At 41.9% G+C, this 26,493-nt stretch overlaps 1 protein-coding gene across 7 annotated transcripts in view; it reads right to left on the bottom strand.

Annotated features, from left to right (window-relative positions):
- Nucleotides 1-24,375, bottom strand: part of Gria3 (glutamate ionotropic receptor AMPA type subunit 3) — a 271,976-nt gene extending 247,601 nt beyond the window's left edge. For 2 of the 7 annotated variants that reach the window (XM_013118242.3, XM_005076820.4), the window contains exons 1-2: nt 23,705-23,988; nt 22,378-22,536 (exon numbers count right to left, since the gene is read on the bottom strand). In XM_013118242.3, coding sequence (XP_012973696.1) covers nt 22,378-22,536; nt 23,705-23,795 — 250 coding nt within the window. In that variant the 5' untranslated portion in view covers nt 23,796-23,988. Of the gene's footprint in view, nt 1-22,377; nt 22,537-23,704; nt 23,990-24,205 lie in introns of those variants that run through there. The other 5 variants (XM_021231035.2, XM_013118241.3, XM_013118240.3 and 2 more) reach the window with 5 other exon arrangements.
- Nucleotides 24,376-26,493: the final 2,118 nt, after the last annotated feature.

Here is a 26,493-nt window from a genome sequence, read left to right as displayed (position 1 = left end):
AACTTAGAGCTGCACTTGAAGCATTTAGTAAACGTGTCATTTCAGTATTGAAAACAGCATCTAATCAAAGCATGTTTATAATTAGACATCACATATAATATCTCTCAAAATTATATTCACCAGGTGAGATGCCATTCCCTGGAACACTGAAATGGAATGTTTGTTAGGCCTTTGTTATTATTAAAAAGAACAGGTTGGGGTGCCACGAGAGACTCGGAGAAATGAACGTGCTTAATTTTAATTAGAGAGAGAGAGAGAGAGAGAGAGAGAGAGAGAGATTGAGAGAGAGAGGAAAAACACATAGTATGCATAGCCTATATGGAGAGCCTTGTGCCAGTAAAACCTACCTCAAAAGGTATGAGTCTATATTACTTTAAATCAGACAGACATTGGCACTGCGTTCTTTTATTTTTCATTAACATTTTGATTTAGAACAACAGATTGCTGCAGTGAGGGGACAAGAGCGGCAGCCAGTGAGCCATCTGCCGAGCATCTCGCTGCCGACTCCACTAGTGAAAAGAAGCAGTGACTATGGGATGTATGCACGAAGGACACACACCATTAGCTAAGTGACAGGATGAAAGATGGGAAACTATGTCGGGTCAGAGGAGACGGAGATGGAGAAGGCAAGGCAGAGCCCATTCTGATTGGAATTTGAAAAGAACCAAGTACTTGCAGCAGGCCAATGGGTTGGCAAGCTAAAGAGGGCATGCTTATAGGATATTCGTTTTTTTTTTCTTTGAAATTACAGGTGGGGCAAAGAAAAGGAAAGCAGCAGACTGAAATCACAATAATTTGCTGTGCATCACACAGGGGACATGTTTTCCAGATCAGTGAAGATTCACCCCTTTAGACACACTACTTGGGACAGAAATCTTTCTGAGATAGACCTCTCCTGGCTTTTTAAACATGGTAGCACAGTGGTGAGGTGGGAGGAGTCGTCCGCCCTGGAGCAAACAATGAGAGGGCAGATTGTATGTGCAGAATTTAAATGCTGTGGGCATACTTTTCATTAGCACAATGTAAATGTGCAGACATCTCTAAACAATATCAGTGAAAGAGATATTCCTCCCACCTGTGATGGGCCTCTCACATCTCCTGTTCTCCATGGTGGATCAGTGAAGTAGAATGAACACAATTCAATCTTCTATTGATGTTTTTGAGCGTTTACTGGGAATTTCAATTCCAGTATCAAATTTCTTGTCTTTGAAGTTATTTACCCACTTCGATCTACATGTCCCTATACTAAATAGACCCATTTTGCTGGAATTTTGCAGTTGGCAAGTCTGGATACTCTTCCCTCAATGACAGTTGCCATATTTTAGTAGTGTGCTTTTAGAAGGACCCCATTTCAAATATGTTATCTCCAGTAACCTAGGAAGTGGTCATCATTGACAGTCAGAAAGAGAGACACAGAAACAGAGAGAGAGAGAGAGAGACAGACAGACAGACAGACAGAGAGACAGAGACAGAGAGGACTGTGAAAATAGATGGAAGATTAAAAGTTCAGTAATCTGTTTCTTCTGCATGATAAGGCATAGAGGTGTGAAACGCATTGTGGACAGTTTTTCTTAAAAAATGGCTCAAATAAAAATAGCACTCTCACTGCCAATAGATGACTGCTTCAATTATCTGGAAAATTAGCTTATATGGAACTCCTCACTCTGTTATAAAGCTAGTTATATGGAAAGAACATGGTGAATGGGAAGAGCACAGGATTAGACCTGGGTTCGCATCCCAGTCTGACTCGTACTGGGAGCAGTGTTTAGCCTCCTTAACCTGTTCCTTTAACCATAAAATGTAGACAATATTCATGTTTTCCTTGCCTACCTTCTTGTGTAATAGACTTTTCAAACCAGAATTCATTCCTAGATTATTACAGTTTGGACCTTGAAGGTCCCCCAGTGTTCTATGAATTGCAGCAGCCTTAGTCACCTGTCTGTGGTGCTGGTGGAAAGAGATTATATCGCTGGGAGCATGGCTTTGAAGTGGATTTTAGAACCTTGGTCTCTTTTTGCTGTTTGGCTGCCATGAGGGGACCAATCTTCCTCTACTTCATGATCCAGTGATGATGTCCTAAGCTAAGCTGTCATAAGAACAACAACAACAAAAAAAAAGCCGGGCGTTGGTGGCGCACGCCTTTAATCCCAGCACTCGGGAGGCAGAGGCAGGCGGATCTCTGTGAGTTCGAGACCAGCCTGGTCTACCAAGGGAGTTCCAGGACAGCCTCCAAAGCCACAGGGAAACCCTGTCTCAAAAAACCAAAAAAAAAAAGGAACCAAGCAACCATGGATTGAAGCTACTGAAATCACCATGAAAAATGAACCTTTCTTTCTTCTAATTTGATTATCTTAGGTATACAGTGATGCAAAGGTGTCTAATTCATGGACATTCTCTCTTCAAAGTGCCAGTTTAGCTCTCATTAAAGACCATGCTCTTTCTCCTCATCTTTCCTCACCATTACCCCGATACACAGCTTAAGAAGTCATCTCTATTTCTGTACTTCTTTTCCTCATGTACAATGGGACACCCACACTTAAGGCTCAGGGGCCATTGTAGAAGAGGACCCTCAAAGACTGTATGTGTGAGAAAAACAGAAACTTTACTGTGAAATTGAGTCTCCCAGAAACGTCAGAAGCTACATCAATGATGTTTTGCTACCAACACAACTGCCTAAATATGAGGTGAATGAAGACAACAGCAATAGACATGATACACTAATTTTAGGGTGTATATAAGTTCACTCCTAGATCCTAGTTAATTAATTGGATCTTGTCACCAAAGGTTAAGAGCCTTTTATTCAGAAAAGCAAGAGAAATGGTCATATCACTGGGAGTATGACTTTGAATTGGATTTTGGGACTTTGGTCTATTTTTGCATCTTTATTTGCTTTTAGGCTGTCAAGAGGTGAACAATATCTTCCTCTACTTCATGCTCCAGAGATTGTGTACTAAACTGTCATAAGAACAAAGAGAAGGTACCAAGCAATCATGGACTGAAGGTGACCAATGGAGTTTCCACATCAAAATTGATCCTTCATATCTGTTGTCATTTTCCCCCTTCAGTTCTTGAATATGTACACAGACACACACACACACACACACACACACACACACACCATGCAAGTTTTGAGGAATAGCTAATGTTCCTTTATTAACCTGTCTTACAATGTTGTTAACTTTGATCTGGGCTTATCTCACTTCCATCAATTCATCTTGCCTCTACAGAGCAGTTTTTCCTGTCTCAAAAATGATATGGTCTCATCTGGAAATTTTCTGGCCTTGTCTAGCCAAGCTAAGCAGCTGTTTGTTCTCTCCCCATGGCAGTCATACAGTCAGAATCCAACAAGCCAGAAGATAGTGGTAACCTTACTTGCCATGTTTCCATTTCACAGTTTATTTTACACCTTCAACAGGAAGGGTGAAATATTGCATAGCACCATGAACATGTGAGCCATCTCAAGGGGTCATTTTGGGGAACCAACCTCCCTGTGTATCAGTTAGCCTGTAGGACTCCCATGGATTCAACTGGTTCCATGGGAGGTGAAAGTAATATTTACCTAAGTAGTATGTTTTCAGGTTTGCCCAAATGCCAGCCTCATTAAAAACAGTTCTCTAGTTTGTCTGTCCATTTTCCAAAATGGTCCTGATGAATATATACAAGTCATTATAGGAGGCAGAACACGCAAAGCCTTGAGCAGCTAAGTAATCAACCTCTGCTTCAAAAGTTACGGTATTGCCAGGCATGGTGGTAAACCACTTTAATCCCAGCACCCGGGAGTCAGTGACAAGCAGATCTCTGTGGGTTCAAGGCCAGTGTGGTCTACATGAGGAGGTCCAGGCCAGCTAGGGCTACACAGTGAGAACCTATTTCAAACAACAGCAACAAAATTAGTTATAGAATCACTACCTCAATATGTATTAATTTATATATTTTAAAATTTAGGTTGATATTTGTAGAAACTGAAGAAACTGCACACTGATGATAGAATAAACTGTGGATGAGGTATTTTTCTGAGTATTGGCTATCAATTTCCTCATTTAATCCTGATGATTCCACTAGAAGAGAAGCAGTATTATGACTGTTACTCCACTGATGGGGAAACTGAGGCAAAGGGTACTTAGCCAACTTGTGAAATCTCTTAGTTCTAAGTGGCAGAACCAGAAACACCCTCAAGGCAGTTCTACAGTTTGGTTGGCTTGAAATTCATATTTTTGTTCTTTTTCTGTGCTTTTAAGACATGTCTGCTTTGAAATATCTGTGTTGCCCAGTTTATCGTTGAAGTTGTGGCACTAGTCCTCCTGCCTTAGTCTCCCCAAAATGTTGAGATTCCAGGTATGCACCAGCAAGCCTGGCCATCTCTGGTATTAAAGTTTATCAAATGTTGCCTCTACCATATGGACTATAAAGGAGAGGAAGCCTCAGAGAGTGGGCTAAAAGTCTGTGAAATACAAGCTATAGAGCATGTCTGTGGATGGCAACGGCCAGGCCTGAGTGGCTCTTTGTATGGAGTCTGGAAGATCTTCTGAGCTCCTGGAAAGCTGTGAAGTCCTGAGTAAGGGATCCTTGTCAGTGCCCCAGAGGAAACCTGTGTTACAATTTGAGTTAAGTGTTATTGAAACAAGAAGGACTCCTGGGGTCACTTACTCTAATGACCTTATTTTCTAAATGGGAAAAGGTGAAGTCTAAAGAGGAGGCAGTCATCACATAGCTGGCTTGTAGTAGCAGAATAAGGGATGGGATCCAGGCATCTCTTTCTTTTCTTTTTCCCTTTTCCCTTGTGAAAGAAATACTGCTCCCCTTACATGTGTGTGAAGATTTTACTTAGAGCAAACTGGAGAATTTGCATCTCAGTTTGAAACATCACAAAATAAATACCAGGTCTCCCCCAACCCCTCATTAGCTGGAAAATACAGTCACAGTTCTGGGAGTATGCATGTTTTCAGAACACATTTCACTGGGGCTGTCAGAGCATTTGCTTGTCCTTACTGATTCTGAGCTCAGAGATTAAACCTAGCCCCAAACAGCCTCACTTTTCCTAATAACCCATCTTTGCCTTAGCAGTCACAAGTGTATTGAACCTTCTCTGACAGTATTTGAATGTCCTGGTCTAAGGCGTTCATATATTTACTTCCCCCAGTGCCTGGAATTTGTTCCATTTAAGAGTCCATGAAGGATCACCCATCATAAGGTAGCAGCACTGCTAGACATTTCATTTCCCTGTTTCTTTTATCATGGTGATCTCAGTTTCGTCACCTACTCCAGATTCAGGAGACATGATATTAGCTGCCCCTCAGCTGGTAAGCAACTAGACTCTGATCTCCACAGCAAGACAGAGTGTTCTCCCTGCTTTCTCCAAAGCTCCTAAGCCAGGGTGGGCAGGTATTCCCTCTCTGCAGAAGCTGTCATAATGGCTAAGGAAAGGAAAGCTGCCTCTGGAGCTAGGGTTCTTTTCACCCTGAAAGCCAAAAGGAGTACTTTAACATCACTGAAGGGGATGGACCTTGATGGACACTATCTAGGTTCTAGTAGCAGTTAGTGAAGACAGTCAGAACATTAGAGCTAAGAATAGGGACAGCTCATTTGGGTTCATTGTATTCATACATTTTATAGTACATATTTTAATGGGCTGCCTTGTGTAGATGACATTTATAGTCACCTTTGTAGCCTGTTATTGAAGAATTCTTTTCTTAGTTTTGTTTCTCATATAATAACTTTCTGTACCATTGAACTTGAAAAGGGTTTATTTGCTCTCGCCTCAGCTGAAACAACTAATGGAAAGATCAAAGTGCCCAACACATATTTACTCTGCAGCTAGAGCTATAAAATAATGCAAGGGGTGTGATGAGAGCTGAGGTGCTGATGGTGGTGCAGTCCTTTACTGGTATGGACTTCATGCATGCTGCTATAAAATTAACATTCCTCTGGCAGTAACTGGTATACTCCCTTCAAAGAACTGGAAATCATATTTTCAAGGAACTGGCCATTTTGTCCACTTTACCAAGTTTTTCCAAAGCACCTAACTGATGAACAAATGCAAAGATGAAAATATTTATAATCAAGACAGGTTATTTGCTACAGTGGTCATTGCTGAGCAGGGTTGCCAACCCTTCAGCATCTGAGCAACTCTCCTGTTTGACCAACCTATCGCCTTCCTGACTCCTTACTCTCCCACAACTGGGATGAAATTGGCATTTTCAAAAATAAAAGCTACATGATATTTTCCCTTTCTTTTCATGATATCTCAACTCATTATTGTCTGCCTATGTGGATTCTACAAATAACTAGGTTGTTTCCTCATTCTTTTTCAACAGAGATCAAGAAATAAAATGCTGTAGTGATTGTTTGGGGACTCTGGGAATGTGGAAGGAGTTCTAGTCCTACTTCCGTGAGTGGAACTGTGACATGGATACCCCTTGTCTCTGTCTCTCACTCTCTGTCTCTCATTATACATAATATGAAGACGTTGATTTACATGATCCCAAAGGTTTTCTTGTCTATAGCAGTGTATAGGATTCTTTACAAAACGTTTTCTGAGGCTCTCAGCACTCAGCCTTATCTCTAGCATCATCTGCATCTGTCACTCTACTTCATGACAGGTGTATACTACACCTAACTTTAAATGCTACATAATTTCCAAAGCACTTGAAGTTAGAAAAATAACCTAAATTCTATTTCTTCTTAGCTACGACACAACTTATAACCTGACATCAGGTGTTTTACTTACTAATTTTGTTATCATTTTCTTTTGCTACAAAGTGGGGACACGCCTTTAATCCCAACACTCAGGAGGCAGAGGCAAGCCAATCTCTGTGAGTTTGAGACCAGTCTGGTCTGCAAGAGCTAGATCCAGGATGGCCTCCAAAACCACGGAAAAACCTTGCCTCAAAAAACCAAAAACAACAACAACAAGAAAACCTTGGTAGTACTGTTATATGCACAACTCTATATGGGGTAGCTATTTTATATATAAATAGTAATTGATCATCTTTAAAGTCTGTGGGTCTAGAAAAAATCTCCCCAATACAATAAAATATGAACCCACAAAATGTGGCGAAAGTCAATATTTTTTGCCTGCCTTCCCTTCCTCACCCCTCTCTTTCCTACCCCTTTCTCTTTGCCTGGGGCTATATCAGGGCTTTACCCTTGATAGGCAAATACTATACCACTGTGCTACATCCCCAGCTTTGATTTTTACTTATGCAGCTAATCTTATTCATTTATAGTTTCGAAGTATTTTTTGAAAACACTGATCGTGAATTGATTTGACATTTAATTTCTATAATCACTTAAAAGGTTGATTACATTTGAAAATTGATCTGGGGTACTATAACTTATAAATATGACATAATTCAAGAAAAAGAGGCACCAAAAATAAAATTAAAAGTAATAGGCTTTATGATATGGCTTAGTATAGCTTTCCAGTGGGAAGGTTACAACAAATGATGGGAGAGACCATACTGAGAAGTAGCCCATATTCTTGTGTTGCTTCTGCAACCAGGGAGTTGCATCATCTTTTGGCAAATGTCTTCTTTATTGTCCTCACTTTCCTCATCTACAAAATGAGGTAGCTGGACTAGAAGTACTTGATATAGCTCCAAAATTATGTGATGTGTAAATGGACTCTACACTTTAGCCTTTGTTTTGCTTACTCTTGACTATAAATCAAAGGGTAGTAAATGCTGACAAGTTAACACTGGAGACATTAAATGAAAGATAGCGTTAACCATGACCCCTGAAACTTGAGCTTTACTGCATTTCTAATTGACTTTCTGTGGATATATTTTTCCTTTCCAGCACCTATTTAAAACTGACAGGGTTGTCATTTTTGTAGAGTGTCACTGTGCAGCAGTGAAAGCTCAGAGCAGAAGAACTACGTTAAGAAGACATCTTCGAGAAGTCAGGAGTTAGGAACCAGACTGCAGTCCCACTTCTGTTATTAGCCATGGGACCTTGGCATAGTCACTTAGCCGTTGGACTCCTCAGTTCCCTTTTCTGAAAATCATGTTTAAAAAATCTACTAGAAAAACAGCAGCAGGCTTGTGTAATAATGAGAAAAGGAGATGAACCTGGTGAAGCATGAATAGCTTGGGACATAAAAAAAAATGACACTGCTTTTAGTCATCACCCAGGTTTCAGCCTGCTGGTAGACCAAGGCCCGATGACAGGAAGACGGGGACAGCTTTTTCTCAGCTGCCTGCATTGTCTGGTAGCCCTCAGAACCACCCTCCCTAGTGAATCTATGCTTATGGAATTAGATGGTTAACCTTTGCTCTGGAGAGAAGGGGACTGAAATGTGGAAAAAGTCATGCTAGCAAAATTTCTCCGTTAACCTTTTCCATATCGCCTTCTTTTGCTATTTCCAGTCTGACTCAAACAAGTACCATCAAAAAGAGAAAAAGCCATCCACTCAAAAGGAAATGCTCTAAACATCCATCTTGCACATATCACCTGAAACTAAAGAATTCACAAAGTGTGCCCGAGATAGCTCAATTGGTACTCCATTTTCCCCCTTGATTGTGTGAAGATTCTTGGGTTCACCTTTCTACTCTGCCACTTCTAAAACATTAAAACAAAACAAATTTTATATCTGAAGAAAATGTGTTCTTTTCTTTACTCCAGCAAGTGCCAAGGTTATCATGTCACTTTCCACGCTGCTGTATCCAATGAAGCTTGGCCCTTTATCTAAAGCAGCATGGGCAGTAATGAAATCATACTGAGGTCTGAGACAGTAAGCAAAGAAGGATTATATCTTAAGGAATTCCACTCAATTGTTGCATGGTTAAGGCCTAGTAGTGAATACAGCCTTATTTTCTGATGTGTCACAGAAAGCCTTTCTCTGCCTTTTTACTCCCAAACCAAGTCTCTTATATTCAAGTTTGTCCCTTCTAGCTTGTTCTCAGGTATAAAAATCACAGGTGAGATGAGCTGCTTTTAAGGGCTTGGAGAATGACTAGAAAAAGGAAAAAATCCTCCCTCAGTTTAATTTTGAAGTCTTTATTTTCAACCATCTCACCATTCTGCGTTAATAGTAGCTACCATTTTACTCAGCACTTACTATATGCCACACATCTTGATTAATGTTATGCATGAATGGTCTTCCTATTTAATATTCACAGCATCTGTATGACATATTTACTGCTATATTCATCCTTATTTCACAGATGGGAAAGTAAGGCTCAGGGGTGTTAAGTAATTTATCCAAGGTCAGGCCACTGCTGATAAGAGAGCCAAGATTCAAATTCTTGTACTCCATTTCAGAGCTACCCTTGTCCTTTAAGTGCTCTCGAGTGCAAGGGGAGAAACATCTTTCCACTAAGGAAGGGTTAAACAACAACCCTTTGCCCCAAAGTGTAATGGAGGAAAGCACAAGAACCAGGAGTGAGGAATATGAAAAACTGAGCAGATCCAGGTCACTTTTATCCTGGGAAAAATACAGGTTTGCTTTCCTGGTTGTTGTCAGGTTCCTGTGTTCCTATAAGTCTACAGGCTGTAGAAAGAAGAATCAAGGACACTGAGAGAAAGGTAGAAACCAGGAGGCCAAAGAACAACACAGATTCGGTTTACAGAGAGTAGGCTAAACTCTTGTGTGCTAGAGGAGGTGCCCAAAGTGGCTCTCTGTTTTGGTTTCACCATCCCTAGGGCAAGACACTCAAAGAGTTACCCAGGGCTTAGAGGTACCAAGAGGTGGAAAACAAAGGAGAGGAGATAAGAAATGGTTGTAGTATCTATCAGGGAAGAAAATGCATGGAGTGTTTTTCTCCTCAGTTCCACAGTTTCATGATTTTGGGCCCAGGAAGAAAGCTCACTCACTAATAAATAGCCCATAGGAATGAAATGACCAGGGAGCCGCTAAGCAATTTCTTGCTGCTTTTCCTGATGCTCCTCAGTGGGCAATCCCATTTCTAGAGAAGTTCTAGGTCCTGTCTACAGAGCCAGTCCACTGGGTACTTGCCTAGAGTTTCCTTTGAACTATTTTCACAGGTCAAATAGATTCAACCTAGGCCTTTGGGAAGGAACTTGGAGTGGTAGCATGCATACTGTTGACTAATGAATCTCTCTCTTTCCTCTCTCTCTCTCTCTCTCTCTCTCTCTCTCTCTCTCTCTCTTGTACACACACAACACACACACACCATGCCTCATAAAGATGACAGTCTGTGATTAAAAGCACATTGATTTAAAAAAGAAATACAGCTTCTTTGGTAGATGAGACAATAGGTCTTCCTTGCAATTTTGCCTTAGGTTAGGTAGAGACATGCAACTCAGAGTTTCTTGGTGATGGAATTTCTGGGTAGCTATTGCTGCCAGGACTTAAACTGGATATGCAGTCTTGGAATCATGGGTGAGAGATGTTTGAGTTTAGGTTGGTGGGCTGGAAGTAAAAGGGAGTGTCGTGATGGGTTTCTTGGCAGAAAAAATTATCCTTGGTTGAGGAAGAACTTAGAACTGTTGAAAGGCTCTGAGAACAGCTGTTCAGGAAGGAACTCTGGTTTCTGAAGTGACAAGTGATTTCAGTTTTCAAATGAAACTAGGTTTCTGTTTTTAGGACAAAAAGCTCAAAATAATCTTGAATTAATGATGCTATCAATGATAATGGCCAGTGAGTGCTGGACACTATCATACAGTTTTTATATGAATTTGTGATTTCATTTCAAACTCCCAGAAACCCTATAAAGATTATTATCTCCACTCACATCGTGTGTGTGTATGTGTGTGTGTGTGTGTATGTGTGTGTGTATGAGAGAGAGAGAGAGAGAGATTAATTTGAGACACAGGAAAAGTAGTCAAATAGTATACATGCTAACCACTCCTGAGAGAGAGACAGAGAGAGAGAGAGAGAGAGAGAGAGAGAGAGAGAGAGAGAGAGAGAGAGAGAGAGATTAATTTGAGACAGAGGAAAAGTAATTAGTCAAATAGTATACATGCTAACCACTCCAACTTTCCAAAGGCATAATGAAGTCAAGTAACTTGTTCAGTGTCTCATAATTAATAAGAGAAAGAGATTGGGGTGAGCAAAGGTAAGTTAGTGACAAATAGCTAGAAACACTATCCATTAGTTTTATGACCTGATAATTTGGTCACTGAACCTAACAGTGAGGGTGAGGTCAATAAACACAAACGGAAGTCTCTAGATACAGAAAAATTTGAGGGATTCCATTTGGATGTTGTTTTCTCAGTTAGAAATGAAGAGAGCTGATAAGATCCAGTGATAGGTTATCAATGATGAAAATCTCAGATATTATCCAGAAGGACCTCTCTACTTTAGTAATTGCAAAAACTAGAACCAGAGTTACAGAGACAGGCCCATAGTGATTGGGGCAGTTGATGTCAGATCTAAGACTAGAACTAGATACTCTCTTAACTCCTGGTCTTGTGCTCACTCTCATAAGCCTCTGTTTCCTGTTTATTATTCCCAAAGCAATAGAAAGATGGGACCTAAAGTGCTCACTTTTCTGTATTGTATGGTGGTATATGTGGGAGGTTCTTAATTCATACTGTAGGCGTGCCTTTATTGAGAAGTATATCATCCTGGAGTCAGTATCTAGCATTCATAAAATTCTATTCAAGAATAGGTTCTATAGGCACCCAGATATTTATGTCCAATTAACAACAAAGGCTTTGTTCAATAAATTTCCTGTTGATAAGTAAGTAGTGTCCAATACTATTTTCAACCTAAAAGAAAGAAACTATTGATAAGATTCTTGGTTAGCTGAATCTTGTTACTAGATGTTGTCTTGTTGCCTCAAGAGAACCAGCACACAGACTACCATTGGAGCACCTAAAATGACAGGGAACTAGACTGAGTCCAAAAATAGGGTACCAAATTGTTTTCTTATTTTCTATTTTAACAAGGCATTTATGCCTGGCTCATATTTATGATAATAGAGTTATTATGAAAGACTTATTGTTCTCACTCTTTCTATGGCAGGGTACACCTGCATACAAGCAGTGCCTCATGATTGTGTATGACCAAGGTGGCTTACGTTCATCTGCATCTCCAAAGAAATGAGAATATATTCCCATTTTGGACATTGGCTTAAAGACAATAACCCTCTGTCTTGAAAGTTAGGAGAGATTCTTAACTGATACAGTGTCTCTAATTTGTGGGAAGTATGTGTGAGAACCTAAGCAATTTCTACAAAACAAGCCCCCAGAAGACTTCTTTTGATCTGCCAAATATATATTAATGACCCTATTCCAGCATTTCGCCCTTGCTATATACCTCACTATTTCTTGATGGAAGGTTAGAGTTGAAGTGGCATATACCTATGGAAAGCAACTGTGTACAACATTGTGTATGTAAGATTACTTATGTGATATGTACACAGGAGACAGATAGTTTAATTATGCTGGTATAACTTAATGTTTTGCTAAGAAGAGAAGTAAAATGGGTTTTGCTACCCTCTAATTACAGCTTTTCTCTCTGCTTTTCTCACTAGTTATATTGGTCAGTAAACAGTTTTTTCCAAATCAGTAATTAGCTGCTAAATGGCGTATCCCATATATTGTGGTACAGATGTCAGAAACATGCGCGTTCCACATGGAGTATGGAAGGTATCTTGTTTCTTTCATGGTAGGTTAAAAATGGGATCAGTATATGTTCAAATAGGGTCATGGAACATAGATATCAACAAAGGCTTCAATATTTTTTATTAAACATACCTGCCTAATGCCCCAATTATGGTATGTGACTGGCCCTGATAGTCATTTAAATTTTCAACTCCATTTGAAATTGACTAAGACTCTAGAGGTATTCTCTTGGTGTGCCAATGTAGCCAGATGTTTAACCTTGAGCTAGCTACTTATGAATTTTGAATCACTTCTGATTTCTATTTTGTATAAAATTGGGGTGAGAGTGACTCACTTCCGGAAATGTAATGATTTCTTGAGATGTAACATCTAAAATTCCTTGGACGATGCTTTCCATGTTGTACAGCATCAATGACTGGTAGTTATTATTTCAGCTCTGGTTTTAAATTTGTTGATAACAAACATGGGGAGGAGGGCCACAATGAATGCTATAGTAAATGATTATAACACATCCGTTTTAATAAATGAACTGACATTTGCCATGACATCTAGTTTATGGCATGGCTAAGGACCCATCCTTGGCTAACAAGCAAAGATGGGAAGATGCACTGTAAAAATGAAAATCATTCTCTTGTTACTACTTGCTGTCTCAGAGCTGTTTCTGGATTTGCTCCAGGGACTATGAGGCTAGTCTCATAGCTTTTCCAATTCCTATCCTAAATTTTCAGTTTGAGAGCCAAGCTTGCTAATGATGGCATGTGCTAATAGTACTTCAATTGCACAGAGAAACAACATGTATGAAAGTGCATAGGCACAATACTTGGGTGCTTGGTGGGTATTTAATAAGTTTCAGTTTGAATCTGTACATCTCTGTTTATAGTATCATGATTTATTAAATATATGATTCTCAAACTGAGTGAATGCTATTAGTGTCACCCACAAAGCTTGTTAAATAGACTTAGCATATATTTCCTGATTCATACTTTCAGGGTTTGAACTAGGAATTCATACTTAATAATCATCTCTGGTGATTCCAATGCAAATGGCCCAATTCAAGACACACTGTTTTAAACTAATCAACAAGTAGCTTTGGACATTGCAGTGAGATGAAAGGGTAATTGAAGCTCTATACCTCTTTCTGGATGACTGCAAATGTCAGGGGCCTTTCTATCTTAAATTTACAATTTATACGCACAAAGATCAAGATATTAACGCCCTTATCCATATACTTACCTTTCTGTGGACTGAGTCCTGATCTCTACCTGTTTCATCCATTACCTTGAGCCACTTAAGGCAACAGCAAAGATGGGCCTTTCTTACAGTGAGTAAGTAGCAAAACAATCAGCTAACCATGGATAACTGGAAGTGTGTGTGTGTGTGTGTGTGTGTGTGTGTGTGTGTGTGTGTTTCATAGCAATGTTTTACAGCTCACTTCTAAAAGTTTCCCAGAGTAACTACAGAAAATCTTAGCACCACAGTTATCCATGGCAACAAACAACCATGCACAGTGCAGGCAGCAGGCTCACTACATGAGAAGGGAGTGACTCCATGGAGACCAAAGGGAGTGAGACTGGGCTGGCTTAACCCCCAGAAACAGCTGACCTGACAAGGGTTAGCTCTTGAATCCCAGGCATCAGCCTGGGAATCCAGCATGGGACTGATCAAGACCCCCTGAATGTGGGTGTCAGTGAGGAGGCCTAGGGAATCTATTGAGCCTTGGGCAGCAGATCAGTACCCATCCCAAGTATACACACGGACTTTGGACTCCCATAGAACAATGTGAGGTGCACTCTCACCCTGAACTCTTGGGGAAGGTTCTAGGCCCTGCCCTATATGAAATGACAGACTATGGACACCCCAATTGAGGGCCTCACCCTCCCTGGGGAAATGAGGGGATATTAGGTGGGCTGGGGGGAGGGCACGGGAGGAGGGGAGGGAAAGGGAGAGGGACCTGGAACTGACTTGTGAAGCAACCTTGTTTCTTATCTAAATTTAAACTGAAAAACAAATTTTTAAAAAAAGCCAGTAAAATAGTCAAATATATGTAAGATTGTAGTGAGTAAAGGACCAAAGTTTGCTATGGAGGACAAATGTGAAAAAAATAGATAGTGTGTACTTCATTGACCCTTCTTGTGCCATCCATCTTTGTTCAACTTCCTTTGGCAGATAGGTGTCTTATTCTGGGTCACTTACCTGACCTGGATATCTCCTTCTGAGGAGTTTGCAAGGTAATAGGTGGCAATCTGAACAAAAAAATCTGCTTCAAACATCAACAGGTAATAATTATTTGGCTCATTTCCCTTCCAGATAGCACACTAGTGCAGGTTTCCAATGCAATAACACAGATAAGTGAATTTGTAAAGTTTATGACGAAAGGCAGACTATGAGAGTGACAATATTTTGAGGTGGGATTTTATTAGTTTCAGTCTTCAAATGTCACTGGATACTCTTTTAACGTCTTCCTTAGATTGGTCCTCAGCTAAGGTATGTTGGAAAGCAACAATACACTTCTTCCCTCACTTTGAGTATCTTGAAAATTGAGTCAATTTTTCATTCTCTTCTGGAAAAAGAGAGAATGGTGCTGTGCTTTTTGCTTAATACCCTTTTAAAGAGAAGTCAGGCCTCTAAAAAACTGAGATTACATGCCTCTTTCTAGCATGTCTTGACCCAGAGAAGCAAAGTGGAAATAGAGTTGGAGCCACAAACCAACCTTAGATTTCTTGCACACATAGTTTCTAAATGTGGCACTTTGGGATGTGGCAAGTAACTAAGACACTGTCATCCTGACTCATGTGCTACATTCTCCCTCAGACTGCCCTGTAGCTCACCCGCCACATTCTTACAAAAACCAACTCTAAGCATACGTTTTCTAATTATGCCACATACCTGGCTGAAATGGTCACAAGATTATTGGGAACATGACTGAAACATCTGTGAGTCAGAATAAACCAAATGTATCTCTTATAGAACTTTGTTTAGTTAGTGAAAGTTGACAAATCTTGATGAGAAAATTATGTTTGAAAGAACCTATACTCGGTGAATACGGTCTCCTAGCTTTGAACTCTTTTGTGTAAAGTGTGACTTAATGACCATCAGCATTAACATCACCTGGGAATTTTCCCATAGCAAACTTTTAAATCAGAATCTTTAACATGCTATTCAGGCATATGGTGTATACATGAAAGGTTGATAAATGCTATTTTGCACCGAATTGTGCCAAATATGGTGAGAGATCATCACCAAAGTGTTTCGTGTCTTATCCATGTTCCTCTGACTTTTGCAAAGATGGACAAATAGTGTTGTGTTGAGGATAACTGCTTAAGAAGCAAGTGACAGTTGGGAGCCATGAAGCAGGAGCTTCTTTGTCTTTTTAATGTGCTGGGTGATTTTAGAAGAGTGTGTGGTGATTACTTCCACTGGGAGAGGGGCCAGACTGGATGACTGAACCAACATAAGAGAAGGCTTGATGGAATGACATGGAGCTGCATCTCAGCTAGGTTCAGAGTACATCTAGTGCTACCATCACTGATATGGGATTCCATATGGCATTCCAAAGAATGGAAAATTTCTGAATGAGACTTAGCTTCCCTATCATCCTCATCTCTTCTTTGACTTTCCTTTGGTACAGTGCATCTCCCGCCACTGCCCACAGATCTTACAATAGCCACTTCAATAAAATGAAACCCTATGTACTTTGGCTGCTTCCCAAAATTGTCCCAAACACTTTCAAATTTTGCTCAGAGAAACTGACTCTATGGTTTTGCTGCACCCATTCTCATCCTACTAAGGGCAGCTATCATTTCCCTGATAAGAAGTCCTCCATAGGGGGTGGAGAGATGGCTCTGAGCTTAAGAGCATTGATTGCTCTTCCAGAGGTTCTGAGCTCAGTTCCCAGCAACCACGTGGTGGCTCACAACCATCTACAATTCAATCTGATGCCCGCTTCTGGCATGTAGGCAGAACACTGTATATGTAATAAATAAATAAATAGATAAATAAATAAATAAATTTAAAAAATGTCCTCCATAGCCAAAGGCAACTGATTTTTGATTTAGGTAAACAGACAATCTGAGCATCATATCCTGAGATCCTCCCATTTGAGTATTTTTCCTTGAAATTGAGATTTGATGGTGGTTATAGTCCCAGGTTTTAAAGTCAATACTCCCTGTTATTTTAATCCTTTCTTCCATTAGCCTATATTGACGTACTCAGGAAAAATCTGGTATCCCCAAAGTAGTGTACAGTTCTCAAGGAGAATGAAGTAGGGACAAGGACCTTGTAATAAAGAAGACAAAAAAGAAAAAAAGATTTAGATTCTCGATGTAAGAAATGGTCCTATGTAAAGTTAATGTGGATAGGCCAGTAATGAATAGATGATTAGAGAACAGCCAACAGACATGAGCTTAGCAGTCAGAGAAAGAAAAGAAAATGTTGGTTATAAACAGAAATATGAAAAAGACAAACCTTGCCCACATTATTCTTTTGCTAAGCATTGAGTCTTAAAGACTTTAGACTGAGACTATTTGAAACTCTGTGTCTGGAGCTTAGATATTTCCTGAGCAGCTTTCAGGAGGAGAGAGTTGCTTTTGTGCATGTATAATTCCCTTATTCTGCTGATGTATATCCTTTGCCCCCACTGGCTGTTTTATTGGTGCTCTCAAAGTACCAAAATACATAGGGATGGAGTCAAAACACGACTTTAAAAAAATGATTTTCTTGATCTTCATAAGAGATAAAAATTTCCAAAAGCTCTTTTAAAATATATCTGTGGTCCTCATCTAAAAAATTCAAAGGCAAACCATTTGGATAAGGGCATTTATTCCTCAGTTCCAAAGTAATGAATTCTAGCTCCTAAATGTCTAGTCATCTCTTAAAATCTTTGTTGTCTTTTAATCCTTAAGCCAGTTGTATAAATGTGGCAAATCTCCTGTCCAGAAAAGCAGACAAACAATCACGTCTCAGCACCTGCATCTATTTTCAATCTATCAAAATAGAATCAGCCAATCATCTCTGAGTATCCCTAACAATGAAATTTACAGGCATCTCAGGAGCCAAAGGCATTAAAGCAACTTCTACTACTCTCACTCAGTTTTAGGGAGGGAAATACACAATTAGGAAAACAACCTCAATTGAGTTAGAAGTCAGGGGACATGGAATACTAGTTTCATTTAGGAGGAAAACAAGTTGAAATTGCAGAGAGAAAGAAAAATCATGGCCCATTTTTCAGTAAGCACAGATAGAATGACAGTGTAATTCTTTCTACTTCTTTCCCAAACCCTCCTTTTCCCCCTGCCTTCACTTATTAGATCAATAGGAAGCTGTCTTGTATGAGAGGTAATACACTTTGCAGGGAGCTCACCTTTCCAGCCTGCTGATTGCCATCTATTTTTACGGCCCAAATGAACAGCCTCACCTTCCTCCCTCCTCCATTCTAAAATGGAGATTAAGAAAAAATGATAATAGACCATGTGAGAAGGTGACTTAAATCTTTGACTGGCACCACTGAGGCGACCTCTTCGTGCTTCAGTGGGCTAAGCCAGCTGGCCAAAGGACTGAGAAGACAGCTAAGCCAGTGAGCTTCCTGAGGACTAGCCAGCAGAGAGAGCAGAGGAGGCAGGGCAGCAAAGGTGCAAAGAGCCTCAGAGATGGGGGAGGTGGAGCCAGAAAAGATAATGGTTAGGACGTGAAATTCGATTGGAAGGCAAGAGCCTTGATCCCAGGGTCTTCAGCTTAGTTTCTATGCTCAAACAAAGCCAAAACAAAACCCACCCAATTGCAGAGTTTGTGATCAAGAGAGACATTTCCTTTCCAAAGGATCTAAATGGTTAAGTGACTCCTTCCTGGCAATTAGAGTAATTAGATAATTAGATTGTGACTGTGGGTAAGAGATAGAAGCCTGTCTCGGCTAAGCACACTTGGTAGCAAGGCACGTTCAGTTATAAAAGGAGCGAGTTCTCAGTTTGCTGCTATATTTCAAGTCACTTGTAAAAATTAATAGAAGGAAATTTTGCTGTTGGTAGGTTAGCTTTAGCAGACAAAAGACATTTTTGCCTGGGGCTCCATCAGGGCTTGTACTCCTAAGTCGCACTCTCAGTCCCACCATCAATGCTGAGCTTCCGTCAAGAAGATTTTTATTTAAGCCAAAGCGTTTAGAGTACAATTCTGTGGTGAATAACCTTTAAGGTTACATTTGCCTTTTCCCTGCTTCTCACAAACAGTCCGTAATCCACGAGCACATTTGTTGGCTGTAAAGGTGTACAACAGCAATTTTTGCAATGACAGTGCGGAGAGGGAATATGAGATCTGTGTGCTAATGAGCTGACACTGCAGAGGCTGGGGCGGTGTAGTGTGGAGTGCACCACAAGTGCACAGCAGCGAGACACAGGAGGGGACTTCAAGGGAATCAGCAGTATTTCCTGAGGAACCAGGACAGCAAAGTCACACCATGGGACCCAGCAGTCTCCTGATACTTCCATACCCTTCTAAGCCTGCAGATGATCAAATTGGTTTGTTTTTTTTCTCCCCTAAACGCTAAATTTGTAACTTGCAAAATGTGTGTGCATTGCTTTTCATATGCACTAATAATGAATGTGCCTCTGTATGTATGTCTATGGTATACACACTGAAACCCATTTAGTCACACCTCCATTCTCTCAGCATCTGCCCAGCTAAAGTGAAAAGTAAGGCAGCAAACTATTAATTCCTAGGAAATGGGAACATGTGCTCTAAATCAGATGGGTCTGTCTGAGAAACTTCAATTCTCTCCTGAGCTAAGATCCCAACTGAACCACCTTTCAAAGCCAGGGAGGCTTTTATTGGCCTCTTAAGGCACAGAATGAAGTTAGAGTCTGTCTTAAGCAAACCTCTTGAGGCTTGTGCAAAAAAGCTTGCTTGCTAGTAGAGTCTTTAAATAACTGGTGCCTTAGATTTATTGGAAGAATGACTTCTGAATACATTGTATGGAGCAAGGTGACAATGAAGAGGGAAAACAGAGGGCAGGGGCATGTACAGAAGGCTCTATTGTGCGTTTAGCCATCATATCTCTGTTTACCTGCATACCTGCACCCTAGAAAGTATGTGCTTGTCTCAGGATTGAAGATGCAGAAAAATCATGACTGAAACCAGTAATTCTGCAGGACAATAAGCAAGGGTCTTTAATTTTTGCTAGTCCAGTTCCACACTGAACTATCGGAGGGGTAGAAAACCAGATTTGGACTCTTCTGAGGTGTTCCCCAGATTTCCTCACCTAGGAAGGCCAGAGGATAATGGAGTTACTTGTTTCCGTTTTATAACTAGGTAATCACTTGAAGGAATGGGATCTGCAGTCATGTGCTTGCTTCAAGTACTGTTAGAACTGTACGCGTGTATCTGACATGTTTGATTTGTGCTCCCACAATCAAAAGAACAGTCAAGGCCATGGGGGAGGCAATAGACATTCCTAGGGTTTCTCTGCCTTCTTGAAGTTTTGTTTGCAGAGGCTATAGTTGGACTAGGTAGGCATCTCACACTAAGCAGCTGCCAGGAGACAGCTTTGAGATCTGACTCCCATTCAAGAATTGTGTCTTTCAGATGTGACTGTTTCGTGGACCACTGAAGACGGCAGTGTCTTCAGTCTTATAAGCTAGCTGTGAAGTTGGAGAGTGCAACAGGCAGCTAGGTACCCGTCACTGAGTTCTAACTAGTTCTCCCATGTGTGTTGTGTGCTTGTGCATGCACACATGTATATTTGATATAACCAAGGAGGTAGCTTCCTTCGTTTTTCCTGTTGCCTGCTAGATCGTACCCCTTCTCTCCAACCCTCAAGTGTCTAACCATGACCTAGCCTTGTAAGCAATAGTGCTGTGGATTTCAGTTGAGATTTTGATCAGTTGCTTTTCCTTCTCCATCATTGTTCCTTTATTTCTTTGAGAAGTAAGAAATCCTGCGCCAATATGAAAGACTTATTGCCTGTTCCTAAACCTGAAATTTTATCATGGCAAAGATCATTTTCTGGCTCTTGTTCAGGTAGGGTCCTGATAGTCATAGGCTGGTGAGTGTCAGATGAGTTTGTTCATAAGAACAGGACCCACAGCTTTGGAAATCAGTCATTCCCAAGAAGCCAAAAGGATCTCTTAGCCCAGTATTCATCAGTGGAAAGAGAGTGAAGGGAAATGGAATACATATTATTTGTTGTTAATACACCCCGTTAGTTTCATGTATTTGGTTTTAAATCTGTTCTAATTGATATTTAGGAAACTGCATTTGAGATTCAGCCTCTTGAGGCAGCCACAGTGCGGTAGGATTAAGAATCAGATATGCCTTGTAAATGCTGGAGAGAGGTTGGGGATCACAGCAGTAAGACACAATGTACAGCCAGACATTTGCCACTTTCACACTTATGTAAAATTAATGCATTCCTGTTTTTGGTCAGTATTGGAAAACCAAAGGATGTCAAATACAGAGTGTCTCAAAGCATGTTCATAAGAGGGTCTGCACCTTTAGCTGATTTATTCTTAAGGCTGGCAACTGGTACATGTTTTTGAAAAGTACTTCCTCACTCCCCCTTCCCTTCATTCCAAGTCTTTAAATCCAAAGGAAACGTGCTCTTGCAGACCTGTTTAAAGATTTCTAGGGATTACATATCTTTTGAGATGAAAGGATATGAAGAAAGTCATACACAAAGTTAGACTGGACCAGACACAAATGCCATTTATCAAAATGGAATGACACTTCAGATTTCAAACTACACCACTCAGGGAAATCCCGCATGCTTTATGTTAACCGGCTTCATTTGGGAGAAACTTTTGGTGAAATAAAGTAAGCTTAGATGAAGATCTCAGTGTTTCTCAGAAAACGTTCCTTTCAAGTTAAAAAAACAAACCAAATCAAACAAAAACCTGTGTCCAATACGTTAGTAGTTATTTGGCTTCCTGTGATTTTACTGCTAAAATCCCCCCTTTGCAAAAAGATGATCATTGCTGCCACTATGGATTTCAAAAACAGCTTTGGGGCTGACGAAATCCCCCTTTTTAGAGTTCCGTGTTCCTGCTTCAAGCCTCTCCCCACAACCAACCTCTTGCTCTAAATTAAGAACAGTGTTGTCCTTAACAATCGTGTGTGTGTGTGTGTGTGTGTGTGTGTGTGTGTGTGTGTGTGTGTGTGTGAGCGCGCGCTCGCATGTGCGGGAGCAGGCACAGACAGGATTGGCTTTCCAAAAATTCACCTGAGAACTGTCTTCCCTCTTCCTTTTAGGCTGACAAGCATTCGTCACCTGCAGTCAGTTTGTAGTCTTATCAGTGCCTATCAGAGCTCTCTGGGTAAGGACAAAAAGAGGCCAGGGAACCCAGCCTGATCTGTGCCTCAAGGTCACTTGTTTGCAGGGTTCTCACATTTTGTTCCTATGTGTCAGGCAATCATTAAACCCAGTTCATGCCTACCACCAGCCACAGCTTTCACACTTCAGTATTGCACGGCCTGCATTGACTCAATCAAGGAGCTGCTGCTGTTGCTTCTTTTTTAAATCCCATCTGAAATTTCCCTGAACAACCATGCTATTTTCTTTCTTTCTTTCTTTTCCCCCAACAGAAAAGGGTGCGGGGGAGGAAATACCAGTTTAGCAGAGAGGCAAGTGAAAGTTTTGCATCAAACATAATTCATCACAGAGTTTTGCCCACTGCTTTCAGCCCCACAGCAGAATCCTTCAAGGTTGATTTATGCAACGTGAATCCAGGATTGACTACCGCCTCAGTCTGCTTATTGAGGCAATCACCCCCCCAGCAGCACAAACAGGCAGACCCTGTGCATCACAAACAAAATGCAAATGAGGTCCTCTCAGGTCCCAAAGGGAGGCAAAGCAGATCTACTTACAAGCATTAGTCACAGAAAAACTATTGGAAGAATCCAAGTGGTCTACGTGGTAATTCAAATGGAAGGGCTTCTCAGTTGTGTTCTGGTTGGTGTTGTATAACTGCACGGCAAAGCGGAAAGCACTGTGCTCCTGCACCGTGTTTCTCATGAAAAGTCCACCTAGGAGCAAAGGCAATCAAGATTTGGCGTGTGTCCCCCCACTTCAGGCTGAGTTAGAAAGTAGCAAGCATCAGATGGCAGGCACCTCAGTGTTACTGGGAAGCTCAACTGATGATTGATTTTTCAACCTGTGTCTTTCAAGACTTGTAAACTCTGATTTCCACTGTGAAAAACCTGGGTTTTCTACACAGAGGAAGCTAAAGGGAAGGGAGAAAGGAGAGGGGGCTGCTGTAGGTAGGATAAAGGAACTAAAAGTGGGACTGGGTTCTTTCTTAAGCAAGGGCCTGGCCCCAAATCCCGACTCCAGCCCAACCCCCAATCTTATTCCCACAGCAGGTTCATTTTTTCCCCTGGGGTACAGTGTTAGAGTGGGGAGAAAAACAGTTTCATTCCCGTTGCTGTCCCAACCCATTCCCCAGAAGTCACCTTTCCCCACAACAATATAGGGGGTTAGTTCAATAAAAGCAACAATTCTAACTTCTCTACTTGTAAATACAGGCAGAGGTGGGGAGAACCCCCTTCCGGCTGGCTACTGAGCTGGTCTCCAGACAGACACAGCAGCAATTCATGAATCCCTAGTCTGCGTGACTTCCCTGCTTGCCCGACTCCTTGTGTCATCCCCCACTTCCTACCCTATCCTTCATCCATCCACCCAGCTACTTCCTTGGTCTGGGGGATCCAAAGTGGGCCCTATCTCCTCTAACACTATCCTGTCTCCCTGGAGCCAGAGGCGCGGGACAGGGCGACCTGGGCCCAGGTTATGCATCCTGGCGCGGCCAGACAGGCAATATCACCCTGGGACAACTTCCAGCCGCTGCAAGCTTGCGGTGGCAAAGTCCAGAACAGCGAGCTGAAAAGCCGCGACTCTTAGCCTCCTGCAGCATCCCAACCTTCAGCCTGACTCCCTTCCTCCTTGGTCAGCTCAGAAAACCTGGCCATCCACCCGCATTAGCCCCAAGAGACCTCCTCTCACATCTCGGATGCTCTCCATACTATTCAGCTTCTTGTGGTTCAGGTCCCCAAGATCTCTGCCCAGTCCCCCATCTCTAGTCACCGTCCCCAAGCATGCAGGACAGGGACCCACGTTGCGATAGTCCTAGCCCCACTAGGGTAGTGGGTTTTAGATGCAGAAGAGCCTGGCCCCTCTGGCTGGCTCTGGATAGCTTACCTATGCTGATGGTGTTGGGGAATCCTCCGTGAGAATGACCCAAAAGCCCCAGGACTAAAAAGAAGACCGCCCGGAGCACGCTTTGCCCCATTTTCTTCTGCCTGGCCGTGCTACGCCTAAAACGAAGCTGACAAGAGCATGGGCGCAACTCGGGAGTCGTCAAAATAATAATAGAAAAAGAAAAAGAATTCACCGGCTCTTACACCCCCTCCCCTCAACTTGCTCTCGCTCGCTAGCTCACTCTTCCTTTCCACCCCACACTAACCCTCCTCCTCCGCCGCCTCCTCCTCCTCTCTTCTCTCTCTCTTCTCTTCGCTCTCTCTCTTCTCTTTGCTCTCTCTCTCTCTCTCTCTCTCTCTCTCTCTCTCTCTCTCTCTCTCTCTGTCTGTCTGTCTCTCTTCCTCCCTCCCTCCCTCCCTCCCTCCCTCTCTCTCTCCTTCTCTCTTCCTTTCTCCCCCTCTCTCTTCCAGGATCTCTCACACCCCCTTCCCACCCCCCCACCTCACTTCTGTCTTCACACCAATCTGGAAGGCGGGTTCATTGGCTGCAAGCTGGGTTCCCCAAAGCGATTTCTTTGAGAGATAGATAGACACACACACACAGAAAGAGAGAGAGAGAAAGAGAGACAGAGACAGGGAGACAGAGACAGAGAGACAGAGACGGAGGCAGAAATAGAGACAGAGAGACACAGAGAGAGACAGCAAGAGAAACAGACAGACAGAGAGGAGACTGAGAAAATGAAAACCGGAGCGAAAACAAAACAGTGAAAAACAAAAACCAAAAAACAGTCAAGAGATAAAGAAATTAGAAAGAAAGCCAAAGGGCTCCCCCGCCCCCGAAGATGGTAGATCTAAAGAGGGGGTAAGAAGAAAAGAGCTAAAAGCCTCAGCGCCTCAGCTCTGGTGAATTGGGTTCTTCCAATTGGGCCGGTAGGGGGATATTGATCAAAGTTGATCTGACGTGGAATTAAAGCCGCACACTGCTTAGCTCCACTGCAAACTGCAGCTCCAGACTGCAAAGCCTAGGCGCTGGCGTTTGTCAACACGGGAGATGGGATCAACAGAAATACACCAGTCCTCATGTAGACCAGACTTCAAGCTGCAAGCAGCTTCCTCTTTTTAAAAAGGTGCATCGTCTCTCCATTTGTATGTGTGTCTTAAAGATGAGGGGTCTTGAGGGGCGGTTAGTGGTTACTCTTGAGTCTTTGTGAAGAGACTCAGAAAAGCAGTTCCCATCACAATGCGCCCTAAGATACTGCGCATGCCTGGTCTCTGCCGCTCAGCTTTTACAGCAGAAATCTGAGGGCAAGTGAACAACCCCCACCCGCATTCCCCCGTTCCCGCAGCTTTGGGAGGTGTGTCCCTCCCCCTACCCAAGTGCTGAGGCAGGCTAGCCAGTTGTGGGGGCTGTGACTGCTGACTGCTTTGGAGGGTATAGGAAAATAGTATGTGTATGGAGGTGGGAGCTAAAAGGTTAATGAAAAGGACGCTCGATCCTGCAGACCAAGGAGAGAAGTGTGGGAGTGAACTGGGATGGGGGTGGGGATTGAAAGTTGGGGTTGGAGGAAACTGTCCCTAGCTGCTTCACTCCATTAAAGTTGACTTTGGATGTATGGGCTATTCCCTCCCTCATTGAGTACTGACCTCAGAGATTACCATTCTCTCACAACCCTACCTCCTTTCTCCAAGCAACGGGAAGGAAAGACCCTAAGCACTCTGACAGTTCAGCCTGGGTCTTGGTGAAGAGTAGCTCTCCTTCACAGCGGCTTGTATATGTTCCCCTTGCCCTACATTCTTATCCATTACCTTATGCCTCTAATGGGAGAAAAGGTATCTGGTATCACAAACTTCATTCCTACCCTATAGCTAAAACCCAGATTTTTATCCTCCCCACCTCTTCCATTTTCCCTTTCTTGTCTTCTGATCTGTGTGAAGAACGTGACACTTTACACCAGAGTAAAGCAAGCTAATATACATGGGGCCAGGGATGAGCAACAGGGAACCTACACTCATCACTGCAGATCTTTGACTTTAGCAATGCATAGACTGGAGCCGAGAATAAATGGCCTCAAAACCGTGTGGCAACAAGAAAAGTAGTTCTTAGCTCTTCTCACATTGCTGACAATTCTGACAATGCCTAATCTCTAACTCGATCTTTCACACAAATCCTCTGTCTCCATTTTGACAGTTCGTTATTGTAGTGAAAGAAAAACTTGGGGTCTGGAGAGGACTCCTTTATCCAGTAGAAGGAACATTATAGGTATGGGTGAGCAGAGACAAGGTTGACTACCCCTTGACAAATGTGGAGAATGTCACAGTATCATTGCAGATCATAGGTCCAGGGTGTGGGTCCAAGTTCAAATCTAGCTTCCATTACACATAGGTAGTATATGACCTTGACCAACTCCAGGAGTCTGCATCCTAGTGTTTTTGTCTTCAAATTAGGAACATTTTCTTTCTTTGTAAAGCTATTCTAAAAATTTACTAAAATAATGGATACAAAAGCATCTAATTTACTATCTGACTCACAGAAGGATCAATACATGTTAATTTCCAAACTTCCTTCTCTCTAACCTTGCAAATTGCTCTCAGAAGCCCCTAGTGTTGTCATCAGCCCTTCTTCCACCACCCTCGTGTATGACCTCAGACTCTGCCACAGTTTTTACCAGTGTTGCACATCAAAATCTTCCCATAGTAGCTCCTCGGGAGCCCCTGATGTTTAGATGGAATCTGGTAGACGAATCTGTACTAAGCTTTTAATGGCAGGCAATTACAATTTAATATTGAAAT

The sequence above is a fragment of the Mesocricetus auratus genome, unplaced genomic scaffold (genome assembly GCF_017639785.1).
Source record: "Mesocricetus auratus isolate SY011 unplaced genomic scaffold, BCM_Maur_2.0 Super-Scaffold_100003, whole genome shotgun sequence".
Taxonomy (NCBI): Eukaryota; Metazoa; Chordata; class Mammalia; order Rodentia; family Cricetidae; genus Mesocricetus; species Mesocricetus auratus.
The sequence above is the reverse complement of the archived record's forward strand: the minus strand, read 5'-3'. Positions and strand labels throughout refer to the sequence as shown.